The following is a 27,680-nucleotide window of genomic DNA, read 5'->3' as shown; positions in this document are numbered from 1 at the left end:
AAAATGATAATTGGATTGATTTTCAAAATTAGCAATCTAACCTCATTCTCGCGTTTTCAATCCGGATCTCAGAATTTTCAATGAAAAAGGCAACTTAGCAAAAAAATCAAAAAGTCAGTCGATAGAACTTTTTATTTCTTACCTCCTGTTAACTTTATTTTATTCCAAAAAATCAATTTTCTTTTAAAAAATCTTAGAATAGTTTTCACTCCCCTTTGCACTTATCGCGCAAAACCGTAAACGTAACCTTGCACCAAAGTTCTCCTACTCGAATGTAGGTGGCGAATAGAGTTTTTAGCTTTGGTTTTGGGGGCCTATTGTCTACATGAAGAGAGGCGGCTCCTCTCTCGGTTTTTATGTTGGTGGCATCATTTGTTGGTGCAGGAGCGAGACTGGGATGGCAGCCCTGCGTGCTTGCTGAAAGAGGTGCTGGACTAAGGTTCAACACTTGTCCGTCGCCCGGAGAGAAGGCAGCATCGATCAAGCAAAAAGGCTAGTATGGAGATCGGAAGGAAAGGGGTCAAGAAACAGCTTTACGAACAGCAGAACAAAGGAGAGGGAGCGTTTTCTTGGGGCTTTTCTTCACCCTCTCTGGCTTGCTTTCGCTGCCGCTGCTGCCCATTTGAAATTTTTCTTGACCGGTTCCTTCCGATGTGCGTATACCGCTAAAGGAAGGCGTCTGTTTAGCATGCTTTGTCCCGGGTGAGAGCGTTCTTTTTTGTGTTGTGTGTTAAAGTCCTACTTATCGATTCTAGTGCAAGCAGCAGTGATTCTATTAAATTTTGTGTGCTTTTGTGCTCTATTCGCATTCCAATTATTCATCTCCATCTGGAGCATTTGTTTTTATATTATTATTTTTCACTGCTTCCTGCACTTTAAACTAACTGCTAATATGTATTTATCTATTAACTATATGATTTATTTATTGTATGATTTTTTTAAATGTTTACATTTTTGCTTATCTTATTCCTTTTCCTTTATTTTACCATTTCCTCGTACCATATATGATCAATTTGTATAAACTAACGACACTTACTAAAACAGCAAGGGAACCATCTGGAGCATTTGTATTTTAAATTATTGCTATTTTTTACAGCTTCCTGGAATCATCTTTATTTATTATATTTTTCATTTATTATCATTACAAAACTATATGCTTATTAGATAATACACTAAAGACTCACATTTACACGTACAAACTTCCAAATCATTTAATACATTACGCATTCAACCATTTTCATCGGCCCGATGAAATTCCCCTAACCCCCATTCCAAACCTCCCAAAAATATTCCGTTCACTTTTAAAAGTCGCATGGGTTCCCTGCACTTTTGCCACTAGTGAACAACAAAAACATCCTCTCCCAAATCCCCACGGGACTGTATGGGCGTAGCCTTGGAGCACAGTGTGGAAATTTACGTTCTTAGATATTTTTGGATGTACCGGGCAGCAATCAAATTGTCTAAGAATATTGAATTGACCATTGTGGCACCCCCTACAGCGTGGTGCAGACCCGTTATGCTATGCTATGCTATGCTATGGAGAAGTATGGACAAAAACTTTGCCACCATAATGATTTTTTGAAAAAGTGAGTTTTTAGCAAAAAAAAAAAAAATGTGTGACTTCAGTTTTTTATTAACAATCAAATTTGAAATCGAAAAGTACTACAGTCAAACCTCGCATAAGAGCGCCTCGCATATGCAACTTTGCATATACGAGTCATTCCACCTGATTCGGTTTTGTCGCAAGAGTTGCATATGCGAGGTACAGGGCTTATGGGATTTTGGCTATATGGGAGACATGGCCTATATTGTTATAAAAAATCATCTTAACTATGCAAATTTATAGTGTTTTGGAATCGTTATGAAGTCAGCTATACAGCTACACCAAATTTACAAGGTTTACGATGTTCTAGGTCATCCGAAACTTCCTCAAGTTAATGCCTATGTGTTCACCGCCGTACAAGTATGAGGTAGCGATTGTGACTGTGGTTTTTGACCTCAGATCATATCCATGTAGCCTCAGGGAGGTTCAGGGACTAGTCTACCGATGTGTGGTAATGTTCTGTGTTTTCTGTAGAGTTCCGGGAGTTACGACCGATGGGTCTACCACCGTAACAAGATAGAGGTCAGTGGTTTTTGACCGCAGGTCATATCCGGATAGCCTCAGGGAGGTTCAGGGACTAGTCTACCGATATGTGGTGATGTTCTGGGTCTTTTGTAGAGACCCCGGAGTAACGACCGATGGGTCTACCGCCGTAACAAGGTAGAGGTCGGAGGTTTTTGACCTCAGATCATATCCGGATAGCCTCAGGGAGGTTCAGGGACTAGTCTACCGATATGTGGTGATGTTCCAGGTCTTCTGTAGAGTCCCGGGAGTTACGGCCGATGTGTCTACCGCCGTAACAAGACAGAGGTCGGAGGTTATTGACCTCAGATCATATCCAGATAGCCTCAGGGAGGTTCAGGGACTAGGCTACCGAAATGTGGGGATATTCTGGGTCTTTGTAGAGTCTCACAAAATGGCTTCTTCGGTCATAGGAAAGTCCCTTACAAAGTTTGAGCCAAATAAAAAAAAAACATCATAAAAGAATGACTGAATTTTATAAACAATTGCTCTAAAGGAAAACCAAAAATAACTTTGAAATCATTGAAAACATTTAAAGATTTTAAAAGAGTAATAAACTAAAATAAATAAAAGACACATTCTCCAACGACATAAACAGCATGTTTTGGCTGATGGATCATACATTTTGAATATTTATTGTTTGGGTCAAATCAACAATCACCTCTAGAATTAGTAAGAAAGGCAAAAGCGTCACGGGACGAAACCGGGTAGAAAATGCAATTTCCAAACAGAATAAGTTTCGATAATTTCGTGACGTTGCAACGCCGGAATGTGTCAAAATAAATTTCAAATGAATTATGATTTGAAAAATGTAGACGAAACGAAAGTTTATGGTTATGCATAAATTAGAGCAATGATTTTGCGACTGTGTCATTTTGGAGATTCAAAAGCCAAACATTATTTAGAAACTTTAAAGGTTGAAGAAAAACATTAGTGTTTTCAAATTTGATGGATAGGAGGCTTAAATAATGTGGAGACTTTTAAGGATAAGGTGATAATTAAGTTGTGGGACTTTGAAAGTAGAAAGGCTTCAATTAATTGAAGAGTATTTTACTATGCATTTGCATTTGCCTCAGAATAAAGATATGAGACTTTAAAATCTAACTGTTTCGAAAACTTTGAAAAAAAAATTCAAATGTCGGTGCAATAAAAGTATCACCCCATGCTAAATCCCACCCATATTATCCCAGGAGTGGCCACACCTGGTGCGGATGGTAACCAGCGTAAAATTCCACGTTCCTGCCACAGGGTCGGACAGTTGGTTTTGTTCAACAATTTTCCCAACCCAATGTTCCTTAACTCATTACACCACCCCTTTTCAATCCGGCCGGTTTGGTTCGGAATTTATTAAGCAGAAATGTAGCAGACATAAAAGCGAACATATATTTAGCAAATTTTCTTGGAAAACGGAAACAGAGAAGGAAAATTTTGCAAGCTCAAGAAAAATGGCAGGCCATGGACTTGGAAGCAATAGCAAGCACAGTTGAACGCAGTTGAGAAAAAGTACAGACGGCCATTAAAGAGGTACAAACCATTCGCATCAGACGAGGTACGGTTACCTTTAAGTAGTGATTATCCGATTGCTTTAGGGTCGGTTTTTGAGAGAAACAACACGTAGAAGGGAAAGTTGATTTTGATAAAGATTGGCGTGTTAATTTTGATCGATTGGTTTTGTTTGATTGTTAATGTGTAGGAATATTTTTTAATGTATTAAAAAAGTTGAACAAAGACATGCTTCAAAGTTTGAAATAACATTTCAAAGTAAAATTGAGAACTTGTTGAGCAGTAAATTTCATGCAAAACTTTAAAATAAAAACACAAATTTTGAACAGAACATTCGAAAAAGGCCCAAAAACACAAGCTACTTGTGTTATTTATTGAATGATTTATTAGTTTAGTAAAAGTACAAGAAAACAGAGAAAACGAAAATCAGCTCAAAAATGCTGTGTTCCAATTTCCTTCCAACTTCACTCACTGACGCTTAATTATGGCAACCTAATTAAAGATCCTTTTTCTGCATTCCCAAGTTGAGCAAAAAAAAAACCCCTTCCAAATTCAGACCAAATCAGCGTGTAATTACCAAAACTCTTTCCCTTTTCGCACCCCCCCTCCCCTCCCCCAACATACACAAAAAAAGAGGTGGGTAAAACTGGGTCACAAATTTCGGGAGGGTGAAGTTGCACTTTAAGGGCTTTATTTCAGGCAAAGTGGGAGGTAAATGGCGATGCATGAATGACGCAAGTAAAAGTTGAGTCCTCAATTAAGTGGGAGGGGGGAAACCGTTCTGCACACTCGACGGTGGAGTTCCGGATCATGTCTTCATCACAGTTTTACGACGATTTTCCCGTTCCATGCTTCTTCTGGTTCACATTTTTGTGGTTGCCAGAAATGGGTGGTTACATTTTTTTCGGGTGGGGGTTTGTGGTTTGACACAGTGTAAAATCAATTGAGAAATTAACAATTTTGACAATTTTGACAATTTTGACAATTTTGACAATTTTGACAATTTTGACAATTTTGACAATTTTGACAATTTTGACAATTTTGACAATTTTGACAATTTTGACAATTTTGACAATTTTGACAATTTTGACAATTTTGACAATTTTGACAATTTTGACAATTTTGACAATTTTGACAATTTTGACAATTTTGACAATTTTGACAATTTTGACAATTTTGACAATTTTGACAATTTTGACAATTTTGACAATTTTGACAATTTTGACAATTTTGACAATTTTGACAATTTTGACAATTTTGACAATTTTGACAATTTTGACAATTTTGACAATTTTGACAATTTTGACAATTTTGACAATTTTGACAATTTTGACAATTTTGACAATTTTGACAATTTTGACAATTTTGACAATTTTGACAATTTTGACAATTTTGACAATTTTGACAATTTTGACAATTTTGACAATTTTGACAATTTTGACAATTTTGACAATTTTGACAATTTTGACAATTTTGACAATTTTGACAATTTTGACAATTTTGACAATTTTGACAATTTTGACAATTTTGTAAATTTTGACAATTTTGACAATTTTGACAATTTTGACAATTTTGTCAATTTTGGCAATTTTGACAATTATTTGATTTGATTTGACATTTTGTTGTTGGTTGCCAAGTTGAGTTTTTTGTTGTTGGTTGTCGTTGGTTGAGTTGATTTGTGTAAATTTCAGTTGATCTTTTTAACTGTGTCGACAAACTTCCTGTTGCTTCTTGAAACATTTATTTTTGCGTTCCAGCTCACCCTGGAACGGGGATGCCAGTGGAAACTGTGGCAACTGGCCAAGAAGAAGTCATTAAACAGCAGTTTTGGGCATCACTGGGAGGGATGGGCGGGCCGGCAACAAGCTCGATGGCAGATTTTTGGATCGAGAGCTTCGACGTCGTCATCGTGCCATGACCACCAATTTCCAGACGAGATGCTGCCTCCAGGGGGAAGCTGGAAACAGCGAGGATAAGGTGATTACACCATTTAGGGGGAGGTCGTTGTTCGACAGCATCAGTTCAGCAGTTGGCAGTTTTTGGAAGTGGGTGGAAAGCTGAGTAAATCTGGCAGATCGAATTAATCCACGCTGTTCGGGGTTGGACCCCGGTTGAAGCAGCGTAATTTTACACGCTTTCGGCAAACGGGAAAAAGGGACACGTGTTGAGTTTTAGTGGATTCTACGAAATTTATACGATTCGATTACGTGGGAGTTTGAGCTTAAAGGATTTACGGTTTGCCAAGCAATTACTATCATAAATCCCAAAATTGTGCTAAATTTCTCGATTTTTTTTTCACACAATAATCTGAGAAAGGACTTCAAGAACAGTACTGTTTCACAAACTAGAATCATCACAATATTCGTCAACAACTTCATCTTTTCTCCCCTAAAAAGTCAGCACCTTGCTTTTAACGGCACCACTAGAACGAACGTTCCATGCCCTGCGGGTGGTCGTAATTTGAACCTTAAAATGGCTTTCAGAATTTCTCTGCCACTTTCGCGACGAAGTCGTCGAAGTTCACAAAAGTTGGCCACCGCCAGTCAAAAAAGGTTGAAATCAAGTAAGCTAAAATGTGGACAATAATCGGCGCAGTTACCTTCCCCAAAAATTGTTGGAGCACTTTTTCCTCTCTATTTGCTAATGAGTGATGAGGGGGGATGGCAGCTCTATTATACCAGGTACCAGAAGTTTGAGCTACCTGTCGACGACAGTGCCTTCTGACGATGAAAGTAAACTAATCGATTGCACTTGAATCTGCGAAGGGCAATTAAAGGGTGAATATGGATGAAGCTTTTGAATGAAAATTTTTAACAAAATTGTCAAAATTGTCAAAATTGTCAAAATTGTCAAAATTGTCAAAATTGTCAAAATTGTCAAAATTGTCAAAATTGTCAAAATTGTCAAAATTGTCAAAATTGTCAAAATTGTCAAAATTGTCAAAATTGTCAAAATTGTCAAAATTGTCAAAATTGTCAAAATTGTCAAAATTGTCAAAATTGTCAAAATTGTCAAAATTGTCAAAATTGTCAAAATTGTCAAAATTGTCAAAATTGTCAAAATTGTCAAAATTGTCAAAATTGTCAAAATTGTCAAAATTGTCAAAATTGTCAAAATTGTCAAAATTGTCAAAATTGTCAAAATTGTCAAAATTGTCAAAATTGTCAAAATTGTCAAAATTGTCATAATTGTCAAAATTGTCAAAATTGTCAAAATTGTCAAAATTGTCAAAATTGTCAAAATTGTCAAAATTGTCAAAATTGTCAAAATTGTCAAAATTGTCAAAATTGTCAAAATTGTCAAAATTGTCAAAATTGTCAAAATTGTCAAAATTGTCAAAATTGTCATAATTGTCAAAATTGTCAAAATTGTCAAAATTGTCAAAATTGTCAAAATTGTCAAAATTGTCAAAATTGTCAAAATTGTCAAAATTGTCAAAATTGTCAAAATTGTCAAAATTGTCAAAATTGTCAAAATTGTCAAAATTGACTAAACTGTCAAAATTGTCAAAATTGTCAAAATTGTCAAAATTGTCAAAATTGTCAAAATTGTCAAAAGTGTCAAAATTGTCAAATTTTTCAAAATTGTCAAAATTGTCAAAATTGTCAAAATTGTCAAAATTGTCAAATTTGTCAAAATTGTCAAAATTGTCAAAATTGTCAAAATTGTCAAAATTGTCAAAATTGTCAAAATTGTCAAAATTGTCAAAATTGTCAAAATTGTCAAAATTGTCAAAATTGTCAAAATTGTCAAAATTGTCAAAATTGTCAAAATTGTCAAAATTGTCAAAATTGTCAAAATTGTCAAAATTGTCAAAATTGTCAAAATTGTCAAAAGTGTCAAAAGTGTCAAAATTGTCAAAATTGTCAAAATTGTCAAAATTGTCAAAATTTTTAAAATTGTCAAAATTGTCAAAATTGTCAAAATTGTCAAAATTTTCAAAATTGTCAAAATTGTCAAAATTTTCAAAATTGTCAAAATTGTCAAAATTGTCAAAATTGTCAAAATGTCAAAATTGTCAAAATTGTCAAAATTGTCAAAATTGTCAAAATTGTCAAAATTGTCAAAATTGTCAAAATTGTCAAAATTGTCAAAATTGTCAAAATTGTCAAAATTGTCAAAATTGTCAAAATTTTCAAAATTGTCAAAATAGTCAAAATTGTCAAAATTTCAAAATTGTCAAAATTGTCAATATTGTCAATATTGTCAAAATTGTCAAAATTGTCAAAATTGTCAAAATTGTCAAAATTGTCAAAATTGTCAAAATTGTCAAAATTGTCAAAATTGTCAAAATTGTCAAAATTGTCAAAATTGTCAAAATTGTCAAAATTGTCAAAATTGTCAAAATTGTCAAAATTGTCAAAATGGTCAAAATTGTCAAAATTGTCAAAATTGTCAAAATTGTCAAAATTGTCAAAATTGTCAAAATTGTCAAAATTGTCAAAATTGTCAAAATTGTCAAAATTGTCAAAATTGTCAAAATTGTCAAAATTGTCAAAATTGTCAAAATTGTCAAAATGGTCAAAATTGTCAAAATTGTCAAAATTGTCAAAATTGTCAAAATTGTCAAAATTGTCAAAATTGTCAAAATTGTCAAAATTGTCAAAATTGTCAAAATTGTCAAAATTGTCAAAATTGTCAAAATTGTCAAAATTGTCAAAATTGTCAAAATTGTCAAAATTGTCAAAATTGTCAAAATTGTCAAAATTGTCAAAATTGTCAAAATTGTCAAAATTGTCAAAATTGTCAAAATTGTCAAAATTGTCAAAATTGTCAAAATTGTCAAAATTGTCAAAATTGTCAAAATTGTCAAAATTGTCAAAATTGTCAAAATTGTCAAAATTGTCAAAATTGTCAAAATTGTCAAAATTGTCAAAATTGTCAAAATTGTCAAAATTGTCAAAATTGTCAAAATTGAGCTTAAAGGATTTACGGTTTGCCAAGCAATTACTATCATAAATCCCAAAATTGTGCTAAATTTCTCGATTTTTTTTTCACACAATAATCTGAGAAAGGACTTCAAGAACAGTACTGTTTCACAAACTAGAATCATCACAATATTCGTCAACAACTTCATCTTTTCTCCCCTAAAAAGTCAGCACCTTGCTTTTAACGGCACCACTAGAACGAACGTTCCATGCCCTGCGGGTGGTCGTAATTTGAACCTTAAAATGGCTTTCAGAATTTCTCTGCCACTTTCGCGACGAAGTCGTCGAAGTTCACAAAAGTTGGCCACCGCCAGTCAAAAAAGGTTGAAATCAAGTAAGCTAAAATGTGGACAATAATCGGCGCAGTTACCTTCCCCAAAAATTGTTGGAGCACTTTTTCCTCTCTATTTGCTAATGAGTGATGAGGGGGGATGGCAGCTCTATTATACCAGGTACCAGAAGTTTGAGCTACCTGTCGACGACAGTGCCTTCTGACGATGAAAGTAAACTAATCGATTGCACTTGAATCTGCGAAGGGCAATTAAAGGGTGAATATGGATGAAGCTTTTGAATGAAAATTTTTAACAAAATTGTCAAAATTGTCAAAATTGTCAAAATTGTCAAAATTGTCAAAATTGTCAAAATTGTCAAAATTGTCAAAATTGTCAAAATTGTCAAAATTGTCAAAATTGTCAAAATTGTCAAAATTGTCAAAATTGTCAAAATTGTCAAAATTGTCAAAATTGTCAAAATTGTCAAAATTGTCAAAATTGTCAAAATTGTCAAAATTGTCAAAATTGTCAAAATTGTCAAAATTGTCAAAATTGTCAAAATTGTCAAAATTGTCAAAATTGTCAAAATTGTCAAAATTGTCAAAATTTTCAAAATTGTCAAAATTGTCAAAATTGTCAAAATTGTCAAAATGTCAAAATTGTCAAAATTGACAAAATTGTCAAAATTGTCAAAATTGTCAAAATTGTCAAAATTGTCAAAATTGTCAAAATTGTCAAAATTGTCAAAATTGTCAAAATTGTCAAAATTGTCAAAATTGTCAAAATTGTCAAAATTGTCAAAATTTTCAAAATTGTCAAAATAGTCAAAATTGTCAAAATTTCAAAATTGTCAAAATTGTCAAAATTGTCAAAATTGTCAATATTGTCAATATTGTCAAAATTGTCAAAATTGTCAAAATTGTCAAAATTGTCAAAATTGTCAAAATTGTCAAAATTGTCAAAATTGTCAAAATTGTCAAAATTGTCAAAATTGTCAAAATTGTCAAATTGTCAAAATTGTCAAAATTGTCAAAATTGTCAAAATTGTCAAAATTGTCAAAATTGTCAAAATTGTCAAAATTGTCAAAATTGTCAAAATTGTCAAAATTGTCAAAATTGTCAAAATTGTCAAAATTGTCAAAATTGTCAAAATTGTCAAAATTGTCAAAATTGTCAAAATTGTCAAAATTGTCAAAATTGTCAAAATTGTCAAAATTGTCAAAATTGTCAAAATGGTCAAAATTGTCAAAATTGTCAAAATTGTCAAAATTGTCAAAATTGTCAAAATTGTCAAAATTGTCAAAATTGTCAAAATTGTCAAAATTGTCAAAATTGTCAAAATTGTCAAAATTGTCAAAATTGTCAAAATTGTCAAAATTGTCAAAATTGTCAAAATTGACAAAATTGACAAAATAGTCAAACTTTGTCAAAATTGTCAAAATTGTCAAAATTTACAGAATGCCAGCTTATTAAGATCTAATGTTGATTATTATTGGATTCTTTTCTAAACATAATTATGAACTGAAATTGTTCAGAAATGGTTTTTTTTGGTTATGCTTTAGGTTCAGTTGACAAGAGGATGAATGGCTTTTATGCAGAGATAATAAGCCCAGTATTGAAATGTTTGTTTTGTAAACTATATAAATACCATGCAGAATTAATCGGCCAGAAGCAAAGTTAACAGCTACTTCTAACAACGCAACAATTTTTCGCACTTTTTAACGCAATTAGCTACTAATCAGTATGCAAAGTGACAAAGCGAGAGAGAGAGAGAGTTAGTGTTAAGGTTAGGGGGACAGTCCCAAAAAGAGGAAATCTTTGTGCACTGGTGGTGTTACAGAAGAACAAACGAGAAGGACTCCCATCTCTTACCTTGCCGCACTGTTTGCACTTGCCCTTCTCGGTCCGCCGGTGGATCCAGTGGTGGGTCGTCTTGGTCTGTTCCCGGTACTGCCGGACGCCGACGTCCCGGAAGGTGGGCTTGCACTGCAGCTGCGTTCGCTCCATCAGCGCCGAGATGCAGCTCGCGTGGGTGATGATCTTGCACGCCGAGCACTTCATCCTGGGACCGTGCTTCTGCAAAAGCATGAAAAAAGGTGAGGTTAATCGATGTGGAGTCTTCTATTATTAGGGGGATCAAACGAAGAGTCACGATTTCACGGCGACGACGGTGGCGGGATGTGAAAATTTAATGCAGTCGTGAAAGTTAAACGGCTATTAGGGACGGACGACAACGACAATAAAGTCAATAGATTACGGCGAAGAAGTTTTAGAAGTTCAAAGGACCATGGGTCTCCATTAAAAGACATTGATTCTAAAAATTTCGAATTTTGTTAGTATATTCTAAGCCTGAGCCAAGTTATACTTTTCCATAACTTCACAGCCGGGGCATTTCAAATCTACCGGATTAACTGGACCACATGCAAATTTTCCTCTTCTCAACTAATCCAATAAATTCCCTCCACTACTCGAACTCGTTAAAGTCCCATTCCAACTCGCCAAGTCCACGATAAGACCTCAATTTACCGTCAAACGCGCACTTTCGCTGCCCTCAGGCCGTATACCAATCTAGGTGGCGTCGTCACCAAGTTGGGGCCATTTTCCAACCACTCGATTGATGTCAATCCCCCGGGGGAATGTGTGGTGTTCACGGGCCGCGCGTAAGCTAATCCTTGAAGTGATATCTCAAACTTGTCCCATTTCGTGGCACCACGTGGCGCGGTTGGCGACATTTGACGATAAGACGGCTGTCCCACGTACGGAAAAGTTCCCGGAATATCCTTTTAGCTGAAGAAGGGGTTGTTCATGAATTACGAGGAGGAAAATTGATTTTTTTTGTCAATTTTATCACCTCTGTAAATTTTGACAAAAATAAAGGTAAACGCAATTTACGGATGACCCCCTGTTCAAACAGAACACCCATCGAGTTAGAAGGATAAAACAAAGTCATTTAAGGAGGGCAGCTTTAGGGCGATTTGCAGAACGAAACGGACGAACGTGGCTGCCTGGATGGTTGGACATCCCTATCCCTGTCAGGATCAGGATTCCTGTGTAAGCGTGGGTAGAGATGGGGTGGCAAAGTGAAAGGATATGACGGCACTTGAGTGACACCCACCGGGTAATCCTTGAAGCCATTCATGGTTTACTGTTTGCTGCTTAATCCAAGATTTTAGAAGGGGTTTAAAGTAGCAAGTCCACAATTTAATAAAAAATATTCACAACAAGTGCATTGGATCAGCTCCACAAAAAAATAACTTCTATTCAGATTAGATTCCCACACCTGCGGTTTCTTGCAGTGTTGCTTTTCCTGCGAAACGAAATCCAATAAAAATGCTAACCCAGCGAGCAAAATAAACAAAATTAGTTACAGTAGAACGAGGTGGCGATGACTTTTCATATTTTCGCAGGAAGTTCACGCGAAGCTTTTCCCTGCGTTTTGCGTGAGCGTTTCTTCTTCTATTTCGACCATTGAACGATTCGTGCAAGTCTGCGGGCTGGATTAAAGGAAAGTGATGAATAAATTTATGCGCTTGATAGCATAATGCGCAATCTGGTTACATAAATTTGGCATAATAATTTAAGAAATATTTAATTGTTAATTGAAATCAAAGTTAAATTGTAATATTTTCAAACTCAGCATTGAGCTTGACATTTCGGTCAAGTAGATTTCCCATACTCATGTTCTACGTGAGCAATTCTCTACCAAAACCGGAAATGGATTTTATTTGTATTTTTTTGATTTGGCTCAAACTTTGTGGGGGCCTTCCCTATGACCAAATAAGCTATTTTGCGTCATTAGTTCGCCCATACAAGTCTCCATACAATTTTGGCTGCTGTCCATACAAAAATTGTATGTAAATATTCAAACAATTGTAACTTTTGAGTGAATTTTCTGATCAATTTGGTGTCTTCGGCAAAGTTGCAGGTATTGTTGAGGACTTTTGAGAAAAAAATAGGTACACGGAAAAAAATTGCAGATTTTTTAATCAACTTTTTTTTCACTAAAACTCAATTTCCCAAAATACGTATTTTTTTATTTTCGAGATTTTTTGATATGTTTTAGGGGACAAAAATCCGCAACTTTTGAGCCATAGAGAAACATGGTCAAAAAATCTGCCGCCGAGGTCTGATTTTTGGAAAAAAATCGAAGTTTCATACAAAAACAAATTTGACATTATTTTTTAATACAAAATTGAATTTGCAATCGAAAAGTACTTCACAGATTTTTTGATAAAGGGCTCCGTTTTCAAGATAATGACGATATCTCAGCAAGTAATGATCCGATTTTCAATGTTAACACATGAAACATTCGTAAAATTTTCCGATATTTTCGAAAAAAATATTTTGATTTTTTTAAATCAAGACTAACATTTTAAATGGGCGTAATATTCAAATTTTTGGCCCTTTTAAAATGTTAGTCTTGATTTAAAAAAAAACTTGAAAATATTGTTTTCGAAAAGATCGGAAAATTTCACGAATGTTTAATTCTTTAACATTGTAAATCGGACCATTAGTTGCTGAGATATCGTCATTAGAAAAAGGTGGGTTGTTTTGGTGAGATTTAGAAAACTTCAATTTTCGTGTTTCTTTTCCTTAAAGCGGCTCTATCTCAGCAACCCGAGGTCCAATCTTCAATGTCTCTTTGATAATTTTGTAGCAAATTTTCTGAACTTTTCAAAAAAATATTTTTAGAAATGGTCGCTCATGGTCACTATTTTTAAAAATCGAAAAACTGCAAATATTTCGCAAAAATCGAAGTTTCGGTGGCTTTATCTTAAAAACGGTGCACTTTATCAAAAAATCTGTAAAGTACTTTTCGATTGCAAATTCGATTTTACATCGAAAAATGAAATTGAAACATTTTTGCTACCAATATTTCATTTTTTTTTTGAAAAAATTGTATTGATTCAAAAAATCATAACTCGGTCAAAGATTTTTTGCCCATCCTGGAAATTTCTGAAAAGTTGGCATTTGATGTCCTCTAAAACATATCAAAATATAAAAAAATAAAAAATAGTGTTTTTTTGCAAATCAAGTTTTAGTTACAAAAGGCGAAATTGAAAACCCCCCATTTTTTTATACCATGTATCATTTTTTCAATGTAGTTCATATTCATACCTACAACTTTACCGAAGACAAAAAAAATTAAAGAAAAAATACCGGTTCCGTAGAAAACTGCTCAAATGTATAGTAAGGCCGTTGCGAATATTTTTCAAAGTTTCGAAAATCCTAAAACTTTAAATGAAAATTAAAGTTTAGTCCACCGAAAACCAGTTAAAATGCATTTTCCTGCGATTATAATCAAATTTAGCATTTTTGAACTCCTTAGAATATATTTTAAATTTTCATGAAATACCAATGTCAGTCCCACGAAAAATTTGTTTTTTTCGCGAATAAAAAATCGTCTATACATTGATATTTTCAAAACTAATGATTGGAAAGCACTTTTTTCATCCAAATGTTGAAACCTAGGCTTGTAATTTCAATTTTTATGTATTTTTTTGCCCTCCCTTCGGATAATCGAACTTTGGATAATTTAAACTTCGGATAGTCGAGGCTTCGGATAATCGAATCTGGACTGTAATTTGAAATACAATATTGTTAAAATCAAATGTATTGAGCATTTTGTCATTTGTTATAATTTTCAGGAATAATCAATATATAAATGTTTAAACTGCAATTATTGAAATTTAGCCTAAACTTTTGTTAAAATACTCAAATTGCCCATTTGTTGAAATTTACAAAAACAAACGAAAAAATACTACACATCAATTACTATTTCTACTTTTGATGAATATTTGGAACTTTGTCTATGTTGAACTACTGCTACTACTGACACTTTTCAGTAAATAATAATGCTTAATTAAAACGTTTTAACGTTTATTTTAAGTATAAATAAGAGTACTAAGAGTTTTGTCGTGCAAAATCACTAGCCTATTTTGGTTTTTGAAACACGTTCTTGCAAAGAATGCATGTTAAGATTAATAGTGTTTAAGATGTGAAACAACTCTCCCTTAATTTTCTATAAACGATCTGTTGTAAATATGATATATTTTTTTTTATCAATTTCAATACCGTATACATTCGTAATTTTATCTGATATATTCTTAATTTTTGTTTAAATAGCTAAATCAAACATTCTTAGTCAAACAAAATGGCATGGTCTACAATTCTAAAGTTTTTTTTTGCTATTGTCTTTCATATGTTTATAGGACCTATTAAAACAACTCTAGAATTTATGAAAAACTACTAAATTATTCACCGTCAATCATTTTTTTTCAGGTAGGGGAACTATACCCTTTCTCAGCCTATTTCTATTATCGGCCTATCAGCACTTTGATCATGAATTACAGCTTATATAAAGTGTTTTTGACTGATCCAAAGTAATAAATAGCTCAAATAAAAGTGAGCAAGCAACTCTCCATTGTTGATACATCTGAAAATGTTGATATAATGGCAGAAACGGTAAAAGTGATGAGAATTGGTCGAACGGCTTAGTGTGATTAAAATGGGTATATTTCCCCTACATACAATGAAGTAGTTAAACCACAATTTTAGCATTGTTCAACCGTTACACTCACACATACGTCGTCTATGTACCCATACACAAGACACATGTCACGGTGAATTCAGCAGCGAAGAAAAATGCCAGTCGCAGCTGGTTTTGCTCTCACTTCCGTCAGTGATTGGCCTCCATTTCAATCTTTTTCTCACCTGGTAAGGTCGTTTTTGTGACGGTTTAGTACGCATTGTTATTCAAGAAACAAAATAGGGCAAAATGCGATTTTGGGACTGTTTTAAAATTTGGATGCATTTTAAAATTAACGGGGTTAATTAAGATTGAACTTGTTTGTTTAATTATTTAAAAATATTTGTTTTACAAACATTTTTGGACATACAATGCTTTCCAGTTTGGAACTCCCATTCAAACATACATGAATTCCATGTCCCAGCAAAGGGACGCCACCGAGAACCGTAATCTAACTCAAACGACGACGGTGACGGCATGTGTGTGTGGTGGGTAATGGAATCTGGCGCTCGTCAGTCATTTTCAGCGATGGCAGCAAGTCCTTTTCCCAAACACCTCTAACTTTCCTGCGTTTTTTTTTCGTGCACAGTTAGAATGAATGAAATGTTTTTTAAAGGAAAGAAAAAAAATTGTTCCGATTTTTATTTAAATTCTTGTTATGCTCCAAACAATCAAATAATTTTTGTAAATATTGTTTGGTGAATTCTTTTTGAATTTTGTATAATTTTATTTTTAGTAAATTAACTTAACATTTCAAAACATTAATAGATTTTTAGAATGTTTTGTGTAGTTTACCAACTAATTTATATGACCTTTTCGTCAAAAAGAGGAATGTAATGCTTTTTATGTTTTGTTTAGCTGTGCTCCCCTTCTACTTTTTTCCCTCATTTTTTTTCTTTCCCCCCCTAAAGGCTCAGAAAAAAAGAGTCATATCACGCGTCGTCGTCGTGGGTGTGGAAATTTGAGTGATCTGAATGTGAAATGCAGTCAGTTCTGGAGAAAAAGTGAACGTTCCCTTTCGCTGGCAATAAAAACGACCCCAGGAAACGAGTTACCAGAGCCGGTGGGGGGCTGTTCTTCAAATATTTAATATCTAGGTCTGACTTTGCGCGAAAAACCGTGCTGGAACAGGATTGCGGCTTCATGAATATTTTCACGTGTGTGTGTGGATTTGAAGTTACCTAGTCAAGTGTGTGTGTGTGTGTGGGTGAAACCGGAATCGAATTACGAATTTATTTTTGAAAAAGGAAAAAAAACATTGAATAAAAACGCACGCGGAAACATTTTTCACCCTTGAATGGTACTGTTTGTTTAGGTTATGAGCTGGAAAAACGAACATGAAGCATTTCTCGTGAACCATGACGGAAAATTGCTAAAAAGAGATTTATGCTTTTTTTTTGGGTGGGAAGCAAAACCGGGCAGGAAGTATAACGTTTTGTGACAGCTTCAAATCTGACAACGAGCGGAAATGACATTTATTTGGTTGTTTTAAGTGTTTCTATGAAGAAATTTGGTGTGATTAAGTATAATTGCAGTAAAGTAGAAGTTGAATTAGAAGTAGAAGTAGAAGTAGAAGTTGAATTAGAAGTAGAAGTAGAAGTAGAAGTAGAAGTAGAAGTAGAAGTAGAAGTAGAAGTAGAAGTAGAAGTAGAAGTAGAAGTAGAAGTAGAAGTAGAAGTAGAAGTAGAAGTAGAAGTAGAAGTAGAAGTAGAAGTAGAAGTAGAAGTAGAAGTAGAAGTAGAAGTAGAAGTAGAAGTAGAAGTAGAAGTAGAAGTAGAAGTAGAAGTAGAAGTAGAAGTAGAAGTAGAAGTAGAAGTAGAAGTAGAAGTAGAAGTAGAAGTAGAAGTAGAAGTAGAAGTAGAAGTAGAAGTAGAAGTAGAAGTAGAAGTAGAAGTAGAAGTAGAAGTAGAAGTAGAAGTAGAAGTAGAAGTAGAAGTAGAAGTAGCGATAACCATGACATCGTGACAATCTCCACCTTTTCTGTTGGTCCTCAAAAAAATGACCCAATTTAAGAGAGAGGAAAGTACCCTGCCATCAATCAAGTCCTAGTCCCGGTACTCACCGTGCAATCGCTGTCGCCCAGGTAGCAGCAGTCACCGGACACTGACGTCGGCACCCACAGGTGGTCCCCGGACACGGCATTCTCGCTCCAGTCTGGCGTGCACCGGATCTGCCGACCGTGGGTATCGGCACTGGTTTTCCTGTGAAGAAATGAGTTATTAAATTAGGCGCAACTGTAATGACCCCCTGGAAATTATACTCTTTTTGAGGTTATGCGCTAGAAATAAACACAATTTTCGAAAAAAATTAAATAAAACTGTCAAAATCTCACAAATAAAAATTTGAAGCTTTTGAAAACTGTAAAATGAATAATTCTGCAGAATTTTTAAAATTTTTCCAAAAATCGTGTTCCTTTCAAGCGCCACCCTGAAACTTTTAACCCTTAATGGCCACTGGCGTTGGGGACGATGACGGTGACGACCTTAATGGTAACTTATTACAATCTGCCAGCACAGAAAAATACTAATAAACCAACAAAAATCATTGCCCAACCACCCAAAAAAGGGGCACGTTCTGCAGCGACTCTCTCTCTCTCTCTCTTTCTGCTTCCCAGGGAAATTAAATTTTCATTCTGCAAATTTACGACTTCATAAATTGCGATTACCATCAGCTGGCTGGAGAGCTTTTTGAAGGTTGATTTTTTGCTGCTGCTGCCACCGAAAGCCTTTTGCACTTGGATTTTGCAGGCCAGGCCTGGCTGCAGCATCTGGTGAAAAATAAATTTATTTCCCCAAGAAGCCAGCGGGAGAGTTTGGCGTGGTGTGAACAGAAAGAAAAAAAATATACGGGAACGGGGCATTTGTTATATCTTTTAATTGGAAAAACGGCTTCGTTTTGAATAAATGCGCTGCAGGTCAGGGATTTTCCTCGCTAGGGGCGGTGTTAACTTGGGGATAAAGATGGGATAAAGGGTTGTTTGTTTCATTGAATTGTGATTCAAGTTGTGTTGTACACAGCAAAAAAATTGGAATGCTGAATATTTGGTAGGTTGAAGAATATTACCTCTTTTTTGAGTAATATTACCTAAAAAATGTGTTCACCAGATACTGATAAAAATTCATCATTTTCTGATGTAATATTACACATTTTTTTGCTACAAAATCTGTCACCATTTCCTGATGAATATTACCATCATTTTTTCTGTGTAGTGTTCAGAGCAGGGCGTCTAAAAAAATTAAGTTGTTCAAAATCTTGGTGCTCATTTTAAATGTCAGGAACAATATTTCCAAAGAGAGCAGTTCTCTACGGAATTGGTCGTTTTTCTTTAATTTTAATTTTTGTATTTTTTAATCCGGCTGAAACTTTTTTGGTGCCTTCGGTATGCCCAAAGAAGCCATTTTGCATCATTAGTTTGTCCACATAATTTTCCATACAAATTTGGCAGCTGTCCATACAAAAATGATATGTGAAAATTCAAAAATCTGTATCTTTTGAAGGAATTTTTTGATCGATTTGGTGTCTTCGGCAAAGTTGTAGGTATGGATATGGACTACACTGAAAAAAAATGATACACGGTAAAAAAAATGGTGATTTTTTATTTAACTTTTTGTCACTAAAACTTGATTTGCAAAAAAACACTATTTTTTATTTTTTTATATTTTGATATGTTTTAGAGGACATCAAATGCCAACTTTTCAGAAATTTCCAGAATGGGCAAAAAATCTTTGACCGAGTTATGATTTTTTGAATCAATACAGATTTTTTCAAAAATTCGAAATACTGGTAGCAAAAATTTTCAACTTCATTTTTCGATGTAAAATTAAATTTGCAATCAAAAAGTACTTTGGTGAATTTTTGATTAAGTGCACCGTTTTCAAGTTATAACCATTTTTAGGTAACTTTTTTGAAAATAGTCGTAGTTTTTCATTTTTAAAAATTAGTGCCCATGTTTGCCCACCTTTGAAAAAAATAATTTTGAAAAGCTGAGAAAATTCTCTATATTTTGCTTTTTCGGACTTTGTTGATACGACCCTTAGTTGCTGAGATATTGCCATGCAAAGGTTTAAAAACAGGAAAATTGATGTTTTCTAAGTCTCACCCAAACAACCCACCAGTTTCTAATGTCGATATTTCAGCAACTAATGATCCGATTTACAATGTTAAAATATGAATCATTCGTGAAATTTTCCGATCTTTTCGAAAAAAATATTTTCAAAATTTTTCAATCAGGGCTAACATTTGAAAAAGACCAAAAATTCAATATTACGCCCTTTTGATATGTTAGTCTTGATTTAAAATTTTTGAAAGTATTTTTTTCGAAAAGATTGGAAAATTTCACGAATGTTTCATATTTTAACATTGAAAATCGGACCATTAGTTGCTGAGATATCGACATTAAAAAATTGTGGGTTGTTTGGGTAAGACTTAGAAAACATCAATTTTCTTGTTTTTAAACCTTTGCATGGCAATATCTCAGCAACTGAGGATCGTATCAACAAAGTCCGAAAAAGCAAAATATAGATAATTTTCTCAGCTTTTCAAAATTATTTTTTTCAAAGGTGGGCACACATGGGCACTAATTTTTAAAAATGAAAAACTGCGACTATTTTCAAAAAAGTTACCTAAAAATGGTTATAACTTGAAAACGGTGCACTTTATCAAAAATTCACTTAAGTACTTTTTGATTGCAAATTCGATTTTACATCGAAAAATGAAGTTGAAAAATTTTTGCGACCAATATTTCGAATTTTTGAAAAAATCAGTATTGATTCAAAAAATCATAACTCGCTCAAAGATGTTTTGCCCATTCCGGAAATTTCTGAAAAGTTGGCATTTGATGACCTCTAAAACATATAAAAAAAATAGTGTTTTTTTTGCAAATCAAGTTTTAGTGACAAAAATTTAAATAAAAAATCACCAAAATTTTTTTTACCGTGTATCATTTTTTTCCAGTGTAGTCCATATCCATACCTACAACTTTGCCGAAGACACCAAATCGATCAAAAAATTCCTTCAAAAGATACAGATTTTTAAATTTTCACATATCATTTTTGTATGGACAGCTGCCAAATTTGTATGGGAAATTATGTGGACAAACTAATGATGAAAAATGGCTTCTTTGGGCATACCGAAGGCACCAAAAAAGTTTCAGCCGGATTAAAAAATACAGAAAAAATCGAATGACTGAAATCTCAGAGAATTGCTCAAGAATAAAAAATACCCAAAAATGGTTTACAACTCGCGCGCTAAAAAAAGTGCTATTTAAAATTATTTTTGTTTAGAAATACATGTTACAAACATACTTTAGTCATATAAATGTGATCGTCTAGTGCTTCAAGTTATAGTTTAATGTCTCCTGAACAAATTTCTGTAGTTCATGAATGCTTGTGTTTGGGCATGGCAGGGCGTTTTAGGAAGAGCCGATGCAACTTTTGTTTAAGTTTATTTATTCAATTTTGTTTAACCCGAACTCACCCCCAGTAGAGCTGGGACTTCGGATATCCGGAAAACTTGCAGCATTAATAATTCTATTAGAAAATGAACTACCGTAATCTGGAGCGAATCGGGACTTCAGTCTGAATAGGGACAGCAGTTTTTAGAGTACTTAAATCTTTTAAATTTGGATATGGATGTACACATTTTAATGGTCTGAGTCTGTTCTAACCGAAACCAACCAGAAAAATCAAAATATTGTGCTCCAACATGGTTAAAACTGCTGTCCCAATTCGCCCCATGTGTCCCGATTGACTCCAGTTTACGGTAACTCATACATTTTAATTTTATGTCACACGATTTATGATCGAATACTTTTATCCGAAAAACTATCCGATCCGTTTATTTTTTATTTTTAAATAAATTTTGAGTTCATCAAATATTTTTAAACCAAATAATTTTCAGATCTGATACCATTTTCGTACATCTCCTTTGATTTGGTTTGATTGAAAAGATGATATCAGATTTTTTATAGAAAAAATGTAAATTATCCGATTATCCGAAGTCCCAGTTCTACCCCCCAGACCTAATGTCGCCCCTGATGACGGTACGTCAACCGATTGTTGCTTGTTTTGATCGAGAATTACCATGATACGATTTTTCGAGAAAAAACAACGGCTTTCAGAACATCAATTGAACTCAAAGTTGAAAAGTTTCTCCATCGAAAAGTCTTTTCAGTACATTTTGGTGGAGACGCATGGTGCTCTATGTTCAAATAGAAGCCTGTTACTAAATATTCACCATTTTGAATATGTTAAACATCCTGAAAATAACAGAAAAATATTTCAGCAAAAATAATTAAAAACGTATTTTCTCAGACCAAATCGTAAAAAACGGGTCAGATTCTGAAGTTCCGATTATCCCAAGTTCGACTATCTGAATGTTTGTATGGGACTTCGGATAATCGAATCAGGAACATTTTTTTCCTTTTGCCTTTCCTACTAAAGAAAGGTATAGGTTTTACTTTATGGCTGGACATCATTTTCATCTTTGTAAATAAGACGATTCAGCATGAATTTTAATTGGAAAATCGCTAAAAGTCACACTGCATCAATTTTCGACGCTTCGTCGCTAAGTCGTCAAGTTGTCAAGTTAAGCTTCGAATACTGGCGCGAGAACGCTGGCGCATATATTTCGTGGCTCAAGAAATATTCGTTTGTAGTAGCTCATCTACCGATGTTTCCTACAATATATAAGATATCGTAGCTTTTCGGTTTCTTTTGCTCTGTCCGTTTTTGCATGACTGTCCAATGTTTATGCAAACACTTTTGTGACATAGGACATTTATCCTGCTAAAATCAAATTGTTTCCCATGTGCTCCTAAAATCGCCTAAAAGTAGACTTCATTTTTTTCGTGATTTCGTAAGTTTATTTAACAGAGTACATTGAATTCCAGTAGGAGCTTTCAAAGCTTCTAAGCTTTACATCGTTTTCAAAGTGTTCAATGCGCGCGACGCCAACGGCTATCTACCTAAGGTACTCTCGGTTGAGTGTGTAAAAATAGCTTTCTCTGACAAACGTTCCTGCACCAAGAGGCACACGCGGTTCACTTTTTAGTCAAATTTGAATAGTTGATTATTTAAATATAAAATGCATAAAAAAATATAAATCACTTAAGCGTAGTTTCGGGGCTCGACAATAAAAAAATAAGACAACGAAAAACTAAGTATTGCTTGATTGAATTATCCGAAGTGAATTTTTTCCGAGGCTTTCGGATAATCGAGTCTGGACTGTTTTGGCCAAAGAACTCCCATACTTTTCCTTTTGATGAGAAATCGGATTGAGAACACTTATTTTGATCACCAGAGACAGCGATTTCGGAAAAAATATTTGAAGATAACGCGTAGTTTTAGCTTATATTTTTTCAGCTTTAAATTGTCACCGATATTCCAAATGTTTTGAAACCTAATGTGGTGTGGCCTTAAAACCGAATCACAACCACGACAAAGGCAAATCCGCCACCACAGTCAACATACATTTTATCACATTGACAAACAGATTAAAACATGCATGTTCGGGTGGTTCAGGTTATAACTTCAGCATGTGTTTATCGAGTGCAGCAATTGAAAAGGGTTTATTTTACTTCCTTGCGGACAAATGCGTTTTTAATTGATTTTCATAACTCCCTTTGCAAAAGTGAAGTTCGAAAATGATACAGTACAATATTAACGCATGTAATGAATACATATGGAAATCAACAAGCACATTATTATAAATTTATGCCACCACACAGTTACACACAAACACAGCTCCATACGCCAATGAGCATCAATTAGCATATGCCAACGGGCAAAAAGTCCGCCATGGCACGTACTAAATATCCCTCGCTCATTCAACCCAGAATTAGCCGGAATGAATAATTACGCACCACCACACCACCATGATCCTACCTGATTCGGAACGGCAGCAATGCCCGGTCCCGATAACGGACGGCCTTTCGGCGCCCGGACCAACCCCGGCTAAACCTCGAAGTCACCGGGCTCCGAAAAGCGGGCGCCGAAATGCTGCGTCCACAATAGCCCAAAACGCGCACCGGAACAACGGTACACGCACCGGTCACCGGAACCGGACAGCTGCAGCTGCGCCGATAAACCCGGGCCGCACAGGCAGGCCGGTGGTGCCGGACGCTCCCAGTTACGGAACCGTTGCGCCGCACCAGGCAACTGCCAATGACACCGACGGAACAGGCAACCCGAGCGACGCGCGCCGGCCAGCGGCGTTGACCGGCGTTGACGGTAGTTGCGGATATTGACGGTCGGCGGCGTTTTTTCTTCTTTTTGGACGGGGTCCGGATGAGACCGGGACGGCCGTAGCACGGAAGGCACAGGCGACCCGTTGCGGCATTGATGATGACCATTTTGGAGGTCTAGTTGTTATTTTGCAGAGTTTTTTGGCACTTTTTCTGACACGACACTTAGAGATGAAGCGTCTCCATTTGGTTCGAAGGTTTGCATCTATTTTTTTTTTTGAAAAATAAAAACCAAACTTTACGTGACTTTATTACCTTATCTTCAAAACGGTGTGCTTTTATACGAATTCGGTTGAATATTTTCCGACTTAAGATTTATTGTTTTGAAAATGCTATTTCAAAACCTAAAATAAATTCTTGAATTGTAGTATCCCCCATTTCAAATGTTATCCAGCGGAATATTCGGTACGATTTTGCAAATCGACTTTTCTTTGTATTTTTTGAATTTGAATGATACTTAGTCCATACAGTCCCCACGTCAAAAGAAGCACATTTGATTCATTAATTTTTCCATGCAAGGCTTCAGCAATTTTGCGGACTGGTCATACCGAATTAGAGCGTCCAATTTCCCGTCCCGGGAAAAAAATTCCCGGGAAATCCCGGGAATTCCCGGAAAAAAATATTTCCCGTTTCCCGGGAAATTTGTAAATTTCCCGGGAATTCCCGAAATGCAAGCGGAGGTATACATTTTCCTACCTTTCTGCACCAATGTTTTGAAATTATACAAAAAATAATAATTATTAAACTTGATTTATTTTATTCATTGCAATCTACTGTTCATATTGAACTAATTAGTTTGTCTGTAAATTTCATGTCAAGGTTTACTTCAGATAATATTTATTTTTGAATTGAATTTGAATTGACATAATTAAATTTTTCAAAAAGGGTTCTGCGAGACGAATTTGTTTAAAAGTATTCGAGAAATTACAGTTTGAAGTTATAAATTTATGAAGCACGTGAGCTACCAAGGGCGTAAGAGGGTTGAATATAAAAAAATAGCGATTAATTTCAACCACTTCTACACTTAACTTAACTTAACTTAACTTAACTTAACTTAACTTAACTTAACTTAACAAAAATCATACCATAAATGAAACCATGAAAAATCGTTAAAAAACAAATTCGTATAATATGGAATCAACCCAAAGAATGCAACCATATTTTCAAAACTCGCTTCATATATTTGAAAACTTTGAGTTGTGGTTTCATGAAATAGTGTTTCAAGTTAAAAAGCACCAGAAATTAGATTTTTAAGGCAAATTCAATAATTATCTATTTATTCATATGTAGAAAATACTTATTCTGTTAGAAGTTATTTGCCATGATGAATAATATTTCTGCATGATTTTTTTTCATTTCAATTTATGGTCACTGAGAAAAATTTAAAAGCAATTGTATGTTGCCATAGATTTTTATTGTTCAAAAAATTTGATTAAAAAAATACTACTTCTCAACAAAAAATTCTGATTTTTTTTTCGATTTGGTACGATTTGAAGACAGTCCAAAAAATTATAAAATTTATTTATTTTCTCAGAGCTGGATGATTTTTTTACAAGCAGTCAAGCAATTAATTTATCCTAACAATTATTTTGATCATTAAAGTTGCTGTTCTATACAAATGTGTTGCAAAATATTGATCAGAAACAGGATCAGAATGATTTTCGTTGAATTTCAAATTTCCCGGGAATTCCCGGGATTTCCCGGGAAAAATGTTGAAAATTTCCCGTTTCCCGGGAATTTTGTAACCCCGGGAAATTGGACGCTCTATACCGAATGGTCATGTATGAAATTTTATAACTTGAGAAGACATTTTCTGATCGATTTGGTGTCGTTCAAAAGTTGTAGGTCCATACGGAAAAAAATTAACCTCGTAGACCCACCTTCACGTATACCTATCGACTCAGAATCAAATTCTGAACAAATGTCTGTGCGTGTATATGTCTGCAAGTCCGTGCACCGAAAAATATTTACTCGAAGATGTCCGGATTGGCTGATGTGTGTTAAAAAGATTTTTCCAACAAAACCAAAACATCGATGATATGATAACCCTATCACAAGTTATTAGCACTTGAGTACGTTACAGTACTTAACCGATTTTTTGACAAAAATGAACGGGTTTGGAGTTATAGCCACTTTTAGGTAATATTTTTTGGATTTATTAACATTTTTCATTTTCTATAAATAACTTTTGAAAAGTTACCCCTGAAAAAATACTTTTGAAATTTTCTACATTTTTTTCTCTAATGCTTTGAAGGTAGGACAATAAGTTTTTGAGAAACAGCCTTAAAACCAAGAGTAACATTTTAGGCTTTATCATAGCTATTACAACCGCTGTAAAACCAGTCACCCAAAACCATCAAAACCATTTAGTCGTAACAAGATCCCTAGAACCCCGTCTTAATTCCCAAAAGGACCTCCGCAAAAGGTTGATACGGCCTATTTACAAAACCCACATAGGAGTTCAAGGCTTTGCATCTGAATCCTTACAAGCTCCACAAATCCTTGTTAAACCTTTGCCGAAACCAAGTCAAGAGTTATGGAATAATGACGTTTCATATGTCTTCAAACGTCTTATGTCAAATAGGTTTTATTCTGGCAAAAAATAAGTTTTCGTCTTGCCAAATGATATAATAGTGATGGTTTGTAAAAATGGCGATGATAAATATTAGCGATTGCAGGAAATTAATGTAATTTGAAAGCTTATTTCTCGCCAACGGTGACTTAAATTCAGCTGCGGTTGAAATTTTATTGATAAATGTGGGGGAGATAGAGCCGAAAAAATCAACTCGCTTCATCAAAAATTATTCTTTTGTAATTATAGTTTTTAATGCAAAAAATGATTGCAATGTTAAAATCAATTTTAAACTTCTATCGCTATGCTAATTATGTACGAAATTCAGCATAAATGTGTGTTTTCATCAAGTTTTGATAAAATTTATGTTTTTTATATTTTTTTCTGTCATTCATACTCAATCAGACCACGCGTTTAGCGCCATAATTAGGCATTGCTATTTGGCTGCCTTAAATGCTCTTTTAGGAGCTCATGGTTTTAAGTGATCTTTGTGTATGCCTAATGGCACTTGACGCTACAACAATCCTGGGTTTAAAGAAGCATGCGATAAAACCGTTTGGCATGGCATTGTCATCTGGTTTTCAAGACTCTCTTAAAACTTACATAAAACCTTTTTGAAAGCCAGTTGGCTTTGATTTTCACCAGGCTTTATGTCCGAAGCATAAAACCTTGTTAGAACCTAATAAATAGCATTTGCTTATTGGTTGCTCTAAATGCAGTGAATTCGAATCAATGGAAATGAGTTTTTCTAAGCGTCACCTAATTAGCCTGTGTTTTCCAACTGACTAAGTAATTATTTTTAATAAAAAGATCAGAAATTTCACAGTAGGGGAAATAAACACTTTTTAAGCCTAATAAGCGGTCGTGTTTGAATGATGCTGGATAATCTGGAGAGTTCCTTGAAATTTACTAAAACCAAGTACACCAACGAGTAGAGCAACTTTTTGTGAACATTTCTGTTTATTTTCACTTTTAGTTAAAGTTATTCTATTTGAAAAAAAATATTTCAAAAATGTATTCTAATCAAACGAATACATTGGGACACGCCCATTTTCCTATTTTCAGCTTAGTTTTTTTTTACTTCCAGCGCTCTTTTAGGTCTGCCAAAATTGATGAAATTTTAAGCGACACTTACGAAAAGTAGCATTTATAAAGAAAATTTCCTGGCATCACTGGCTCACTCCAACGGCACTGCTGGTGGTGTTGGTGGCCACCCTTTGTTCTTTATTTCGTCGCCATCGTGCTAACTTGTCGTACGTGCATTTTGGGCCAAATTGAGTTAAGAACGCCATTTTGTGCAGCTCACAATGCCTCACCTTTTGACCTTCACAGATCCCCAAAATTCGATTTCAATCCTGAGATATTCAACAAAAACCGAAAAAACTCCGTGCATTTTTGTCACTTTACATATGAAAGTAGTTTCAATCTTGTCGTGCTATCTTGTCACTCCATGAAAATTGATGTAAGTGCGACAAAAGGCCAAAGGGATTCCAGGCCAGGAAAGTCAGG

At 34.6% G+C, this 27,680-nt stretch overlaps 1 protein-coding gene across 9 annotated transcripts in view; it reads right to left on the bottom strand.

Annotated features, from left to right (window-relative positions):
* The window catches only part of LOC120431692 (eye-specific diacylglycerol kinase), a 298,340-nt gene that overhangs the window by 73,718 nt on the left and 196,942 nt on the right, over positions 1-27,680 (bottom strand). For 6 of the 9 annotated variants that reach the window (XM_052706670.1, XM_039596964.2, XM_039596894.2 and 3 more), the window contains 3 exons: positions 17,420-17,558; positions 10,701-10,904; positions 3,658-3,708 (listed from right to left, as the gene is read on the bottom strand). In XM_052706670.1, the coding sequence (XP_052562630.1) occupies positions 3,658-3,708; positions 10,701-10,904; positions 17,420-17,558 (394 nt within the window). The remainder of the gene's footprint in view (positions 1-3,657; positions 3,709-10,700; positions 10,905-17,419; positions 17,559-27,680) is intronic. The other 3 variants (XM_039597197.2, XM_039597255.2, XM_039597086.2) reach the window with 2 other exon arrangements.

The sequence above is a fragment of the Culex pipiens genome, chromosome 1 (assembly GCF_016801865.2).
Source record: "Culex pipiens pallens isolate TS chromosome 1, TS_CPP_V2, whole genome shotgun sequence".
Taxonomy (NCBI): domain Eukaryota; kingdom Metazoa; phylum Arthropoda; class Insecta; order Diptera; family Culicidae; genus Culex; species Culex pipiens.
The sequence above is the reverse complement of the archived record's forward strand: the minus strand, read 5'-3'. Positions and strand labels throughout refer to the sequence as shown.